This window comes from Salvelinus fontinalis, chromosome 35 (genome assembly GCF_029448725.1).
Source record: "Salvelinus fontinalis isolate EN_2023a chromosome 35, ASM2944872v1, whole genome shotgun sequence".
Classification (NCBI taxonomy): domain Eukaryota; kingdom Metazoa; phylum Chordata; class Actinopteri; order Salmoniformes; family Salmonidae; genus Salvelinus; species Salvelinus fontinalis.
Genome location: NC_074699.1, coordinates 19,931,590 through 19,939,049, shown reverse-complemented (window position 1 = coordinate 19,939,049; position 7,460 = coordinate 19,931,590). Strand labels below are relative to the sequence as shown.

General features: G+C 43.5%; 1 protein-coding gene across 1 annotated transcript; it reads left to right on the top strand.

Annotated features, from left to right (window-relative positions):
- The first annotated feature begins 1,725 nt into the window (after window positions 1-1,725).
- LOC129834478 (uncharacterized) lies at window positions 1,726-7,082 on the top strand. The gene has a single exon (XM_055899498.1). The coding sequence runs from the start codon at window positions 2,458-2,460 to the stop codon at window positions 3,313-3,315; it is 858 nt and encodes a 285-aa protein (XP_055755473.1). The 5' UTR covers window positions 1,726-2,457; the 3' UTR covers window positions 3,316-7,082.
- The last annotated feature ends 378 nt before the right edge of the window (window positions 7,083-7,460 follow it).

Genomic DNA, 7,460 nt, shown 5'->3' with positions numbered 1-7,460 from the left:
CATTAAACACTACCACCGTTCTAAAAGCTCCTCTCTCTCGAAAAGGTACAAATACAGTCTGGTGGAAATGTATGATGTTTTTATGTAGTTATTTAGAAAATAGAGGATAGATAATTATTTTTCAAATGCAGAGTGAAATGTGCTAAAAACAGGTTGTGAAGTGGGAGTGATTACTGGCAGCTTTTTATCATGTAGTTTAACCTCTGTGCACTTAAATCAGCCCTTTTCTCTCTCCCTCTTTCTCTCTCTCTCTCTCTCTCTTAGTTTATTATGCAGTAACATCACCAGATCTCCTTAGGCAGCTGTGCATCTCCTTATGACTGATGAGGGTAATTTCTCCCAAAAGCAGAATGATCACTTTGGTTTGGTCCCCCAACTCCCTCCTCCTTCTCTATATCAGAGTAGAAAGAAAACAGAGACATTTGTTGCTATGTCTCCAGCAGTGGGTAGAATGGGTTCAGATGATGAATAGCTCTCCAGTCCCATGCATTTGAGATACACACACATTGGCTATAATAAAGTGGTGGTGAGAAAAGAAACAAAATTGTGCACAAACAAAAGAAATTGGCAAATGTGTTCTCAGTTTTCATTGGTGAAGAAATGGTGCTTCTCAATCATAGAAACTTGGACTAGAATACAACATCTAATACTGATTTAAATAACACCATGGCATGTGAAAACAGCAAGCCTCCTTATTTTCTTTGATTTTCCTTAGGGGATCCAAATACCCATGCCAATGTGAATTACCTTCATGGACTAGTCCCAGATATAGCGTGGTTCTTATTCCCAGTGTGTGCCCTCAGAGGAGTGATTAGAGAACAGTTAGGAGTTCTGTGCCTCTCTCCTAGCCTCATAGGTTCAGCCTCAGTGGGCTGTCTTTACCAATTTTCCCATCTGTCAGTCACAGGCCAAAACAAATCCACCTGTCTTCCAGGAGGCTGGGCTCAGAGACACTGAAGCTGTCTGGGCCGGGACAGGAGAGTGTGACAGCGCCCTCCTCTGGTGATGGAGGGTCCATTAGTCTGCTTATTAGCCTACCTGTCACCACTACGACACCATCTCACCTGGAGGTGCCTCCAGCACACTAATGTGCAGACCTACCCTTGCCCCATCACAACAATACTTTGGTGATATAAGGAATGGCTCTATGCTTCTGTGATTCACATGTCCTTGATCATCATGAGATTGTTTCCAACCTTGTAACAGTATAACAACTCATCCATGAGAGACATACACCTCAGTGGACTCATGATTGCTTGAACAATGAAGCCATTAACACCACATTATGTAAATAATAATGGACAAAAACATCTAATAGGATAAAGGCTAAGTACAGTGCAATATAATGCCACTGACTTTAACTGGCTCTTTGAATGATGTTTTCAATTATAACCATGCTAATGTAATTCATTGTTTCACAGCCGAAAATGCATTTTTAAAGCTTCACTGAGTCTCCATTTCAGAAATCATCGTTTAATCAGTCATGTACATTGAACACATGCACTGGAACGTCCTCTAAAGAGATTGACAAAGTTGCCCGGGATCTGTGCTCGCTACGGCTCTTAAAAGGGACATAACCCCCCTCCCCTCCATGGCAGGTTTCTATTGTGGAGGGAAAGTGTTCATCTGAGATATGAAAGGCCTGTACCTTTAAGAGGGCTGTCCCCCCTTTTCCTCATGCCCCCCCCCCCCCCCCCCCCCCCAACCACACAGAGTAGACACTCCTCCTGCGAGCATTTGTGAAGCAGCTCCTGTCCCTTACTTCTCTTTGTGGGGAAACAGAGGGCACACTTTCTAGAGCATAACTGGAGACAGAGACACAGAGTTCCAGGCAGGACGCCCAGGGTTCCAGCCTACAGCCATTCCTGGCCCGGCCCTGCAGGGGACAGCTCCCCCAGAGCACCTTGGCCAAGAGGTCCACGAAAGGAGAAGAGATGCTAATCAACTGGACCGTCCCAGAAAGTGAGATGATATGAATGATATGAATCCAACTGATAAATGCTGGATCTGAACCCTAAGTGAGAGGTGTAATGAGTGTGTTGGGTAAAGTAACCATTTTCTCTTGAAAAGTTAGACTGAAGCATCGAAGTATCCAGGTTACAAGGATAAAGGCTCATCGAAAAAAACAAACAAGAGAAAGGACACTTCAGCTGAGGATTTATGCATTTTCAAGTATTCTTTTTTTTACATCTTGAATTGCCCCATTTGTATTCTCAATTCACCACCCAGCGTTTATCTTATTTGTTCAGCTGTCTGTAAAGCAGTATGAAAGACTCTATTGAAAGCGCTTTCTGCGAGCCGGATAATATTAATGTCTGAAGCCTTGAAACTTTCGCAGACGTTCGCAGAAAAAAGAAACCTATAACGAGAATAAGAAAACAATGCTGTGCTGGATCCCGTATGAGTAAGAGTCTCTGACTGGACTTTTATGATTGGAGAAGATACAGGAGTGAAGAGATGTATTCCGGCTGTGGAGTTGGAGTGGCCAGCATTCAAAGACAGTATCAGGTCAGGGACTCTGTCAGACCATACACCGGACCTGGAGGGAATACACAAGCCCCAATGGAAACCGGTGTGACCCCAGCTAGGTGCCCAGTATATCAGGTTCAGGCTCACAGTGGGCAGCCCTCCTGCACTGTCAACAGTGTTTCCAACACACAGCCCACCCCGGTGCCTACACCTCTACCTCCACCTCCCGCTGCACTCAAACCGGGCCAGGGTGGGTTCAAGAAGGTGTGTCGCACAGAGGAGGACTGCCCGTGCCCCTTCCCAGGATTGGCCTCAGGAGTGCTGGAGATGCGTGTCAAGGAGGGCAGTAAGATCCGTAACCTCATGGGTTTTGCCATGGCTCGCATGCAGGGGGATGTCAGTGGTGTTGGGGTTAGTGGAGGCGGTGGCCTGAGGCAGGTTGTTTTCTCTGGGTCAGGTCGTGCCGTCACCAAGACCATCACATGCGCTGAGATCATGAAGAGAAAAGTGGGGTCTCTGCACCAGCTGACCAAGCTGCGCTACAAGGGTGTGAGGGAGGTGTGGGAGAGCCACGAAGGGGGTGCATCGGAGATGACTGTTCACAGGACCGTCCCCTCCATCAGCATCCTTTTGTCCAAAGACCCCCTGGACCCCCAGGAGCCCGGCTACCAGCCCCCTGAGACTCTCAGTGCTCTCTGGGAGGACAGAGACAGTGTGGATGCCCCACAGAACGTCAGCAAGAGACCTCTTGGTCTGTCCCCATACAGCAGTTTCCCTGAATCTAAGAGAGTGTGTCTGGGTCTGGATGACGGGACTCTGGCTCTGTCCACCCCCCTGGCTAACTGACTGACTGAACTGGTATCAAACAGTTGAGTGGGAAGGATCATAGGAGTTCATTCTGCACTGCCCTCCACTGAAGCACAGTGCTGAAACAATCAGAACATTCACTCAGACAGAACCGTGCTTTCTGAGGAGAACTGAGCGCCCTGCCCACCCCATCCTCCAGAGGTCAGTCAAAATAGGACCTGAAAGCTTGTCTCTGTAGATACAGCATTTATTGAACCCATTTCTCAGCACAATCAATCATTCGCCTTTGTGCCCAGAGATACTTAATATCATCATACTATATGTCACACTGTAAGAGCTTAGACATGACAGCACACTTATCACATTTTAAAACATCAACACAACACAGAGTGACCAATCACCCAAGATCCCAGATTTGTGCATTCAGTAGACTGACAATACCTTTTGAACACTGTAGTTCTGTTTTCCTAATTATATCCTACAACTGCAAATCTGTTCAAATGCATATTGTAATGAATACACAGAATATCTACACTCCCCTACGTATTTATTTGGACAGGGAAGCTAAAATGTTTAATTTTGCTCTATATGCCAGCATTTTGGATTTGAGATCAAACGTTTCATATGATGTGACAGTAGAGAATGTCACCCTTTATTTGAGGGTATTTTCATGCATATCTGTTTACCTGTTTAGAAATTAAAGTACTTTATGTATCTAGTCCCCCATTTGAAGGTGTCATAAGTGTTTTAACAAAGGCACTTATAGTGTTTAAAATGTAGACTATTATTACACTATGAGTGAATTTGTCTAAATACTTATGGCACCTTCAAATGGGGGGACGATATACATAAAGCGCATTCATTTCTAAACTATCCATAATATGACAAATGTATCATGTTTTCAAATATCCAAACATTCAAATAAACTATATGCAGGAAAAGCCTTTTTTTGTGTATTTCTATCCCTCAGACTTGCCTATAGTACTGTACAAAGTCCTGATTGAAAAGGAAATCACAGCATGCTGATGTGTTGATAAGAGTAACGGGAGTGAAATTTGTCTAAGAGACAGCTGATTTAATGGCATGGCCCCTGATAAGATGCAGCTCCAGAACCAAGCAGCCTGACAGATGCTGGGGGCTGAAATACAGGGATAGATTATCGTTAAGATTACAACACTACATTGCAACACACTAGAGAAAAGGATCAAAACTAAAGTTGATATAAATTCACATAGTCAGTGTCCCTCCAGAATATGAAACCATAGCAGCAGACTCAACTCCATACCATAATTACAGTGCTAGGGTTCAAGTAGAGCAGTGGTTCCCAAACTTTTTAGAGTTCCGTACCCCTTCAAACGTTCAACCTCCAGCTGTGTACCCCCTCTAGCACCAGGGTCAGCGCACTCTCAAATGTTGTTTTTTGCCATCAATGTAAGCCTGCCACACACACACTATACAATACATTTATTAAACATAAGAATGAGTGTGAGTTTTTGTCACAACCCGGCTCATGGGAAGTGACAAAGAGCTCTTATAGGACCAGGGCACAAATAATAATAATCAATAATTTTGCTCTTTATTTAGCCATCTTACATATAAAACTTTATTTGTTCATCAAAAAATGTGAATACCACATTAACCACAGGTTAATGAGAAGTGTGTGCTTGAAAGGATGCACATAACTCTGCAATGTTGGGTTGTATTGGAGAGAGTCTCAGTCTTAAATCATTTTCCACACACAGTCTGTGCCTGTATTTAGTTGTCATGCTAGTGACGGCCAAGAATCCACTCTCACAAAGGTACATGGTTGCAAAGGGCATCAGTGTCTTAACAGCGTGATTTGCCAAGGCAGGATATTCTGAGCTCAGCCCAATACAGAAATCTGTCAGTGGCTTCTGATTAATTAAAATTTTCACAGAACTGCTTGTTGCAATTTCAATGAGACTCTCTTGTTCAGATATCGATAAGTGAACTGGAGGCAGGGCATGAAAGGGATAACGAATCCAGTTGTTTCTGTCATCTGTATTGGGAAAGAGTCCCTGTAATCCTAGATTCAGATAATTCAGGCGAGAAAAAACATAACCCAGATAGGCCAGTCGTGTGAGAAACTCTTCATCATGCAAGTGGTCAGACAAGTGAAAATGATGGTCAGTAAAGAAAACTTTAAACTCGTCTCTCAATTAAAAAAAATGTGTCAATACTTTGCTCCTTGATAACCAGCGCACTTCTGTATGTTGTAAAAGCACTGCGTAGTGCAGAAAATACACGAGAGTTCAGGGGCCTTGCTTTAACAGTTAACCATTTTCACTGTAGTGTCCAAAACGCCTTTTAAGCTGTCAGGCATTCCTTTGGCAGCAAGAGCCTGGATGCATGTGGATGCATGTGGATGCATGTGGATGCATGTGGATGCAGGTGGATGCAGGTGGATGCATCGGTTTACCCATGGATCTGGAGCAACTGCTTGCACGCGTGTTACCACTCCACTATGTCTCCCTGTCATGGCTTTTGCGTCATCGGTACAGATACCAACACATCTTGACCACCAAAGTCCATTTGATGTCACAAAGCTGTCCAGTACTTTAAAAATATCCTCTCCTGTTGTCCTGGTTTCCAGAAGAGGATGTCTTCCTTAATTGACCCCCCCATAAACGTAACGGACAGGATACCAGGAGCTGTGCCAGGCCCGACATGACTGTTGGCTCATCCAGCTGTAACGCATAGAATTCACTGTCTTGTATGCGAAGCAGTAATTGTTTCAAAACATCTCCTGCCATGTCACTGATGCGTCGTGAAACAGTGTTGTTTGATGAAGACATTGTCTGTATCGTTTATTTTGGCCTTTGCCCCCAGCTTTGTCCCAGCCATATCCGCGGCAGCAGGAAGAATGAAGTCCTCTACAATTGTATGGGGCTTTCCTGTCCTAGCCACTCGGTAGCTCACCATTTAAGACTCTTCTAGCCCCTTCTTATTAATGGTATCTGTTGCTTTTATGCATGTCTTACTACTCGAAAGTCGTCTTAATTCTTGATCAAAAAACTCCCGTGGCTTATTTTTCAAATTGGCATTTTTTGTTTCTCAATGTCTGTGCAAGAGTGAAGGTTTCATCAAGTTGTGATATAGTACTTTTGCACATATAACACACTGTGGCTGAGGAAAGGTACTACTCCCAATATAAGTGAATCCCAAATCAATGTAGTTCTCATCATGTTTGAGCCTCTTCGATGGTCCAACGTCCCTGTCTGTTGTTCGGTGTTTTCCTGGGTAAGGGGGCAGTAGCTCTTTGGCTGCATTAGATTCACAACTGTCAGTGTCCATGCAGGCTGGGCTAACAACAAATTTAGAATTACTGATGCTAGCATTGGATGTGCTCGTGGAAGCAGAACAACTTGTGCCGTCGACAGATGCAGTTGTAGAACTGCTGGTAGTAGCAGTGCTACCAGTAGAGCTGGTATGTGGCTCTATGGACATGGTTAAAAAAGTAAGGTTTCTGCACTTTTTATCCATTTTAGAGCAAACGAAATGAGTTACATTTGGCTACATACGGACCGTTAGTGGAATTCCTGAGAGAGTAACGGTTAATATGATTGGACTAGACTACCTGTATTTGACATTGTGCTGTTATTTTGCTGAACACTAGATGGTTTAATTGTATTTTTGGCAGTGAAACAAGGCTACTTGTGTGAGGAAAAACCTCACCCAAATGTATAGACCCATGTATAGACCAAATGTATATAAATGGACTGTTTTAAAATGTATAAAAATGTTTTTGTTTTTTAAAATAAAATCAATAAATGAATCACATCTTGGCATAGTTCTGTTATAATCTCCACCCGGCACAGCCAGAAGAGGACTGGCCACCCCTCATAGCCTGGTTCCTCTCTAGGTTTCTTCCTAGGTTTTGGCCTTTCTAGGGAGTTTTTCCTAGCCACCGTGCTTCTACACCTGCATTGCTTGCTGTTTGGGGTTTTAGGCTGGGTTTCTGTACAGCACTTCGAGATATTAGCTGATGTACGAAGGGCTATATAAATAAACTTGATTGATTGATTGATCACATTTTTATTTGGCATACCCCCGACTGCATTGCGGGTATCCCTGGGAGGTAATTTAATTTGTAATTTAATTACATTTGTTAGTTGAACTCAATTCAAATCTTGGTAGTGTTTTCAGTAGTTAATTACTTTTTA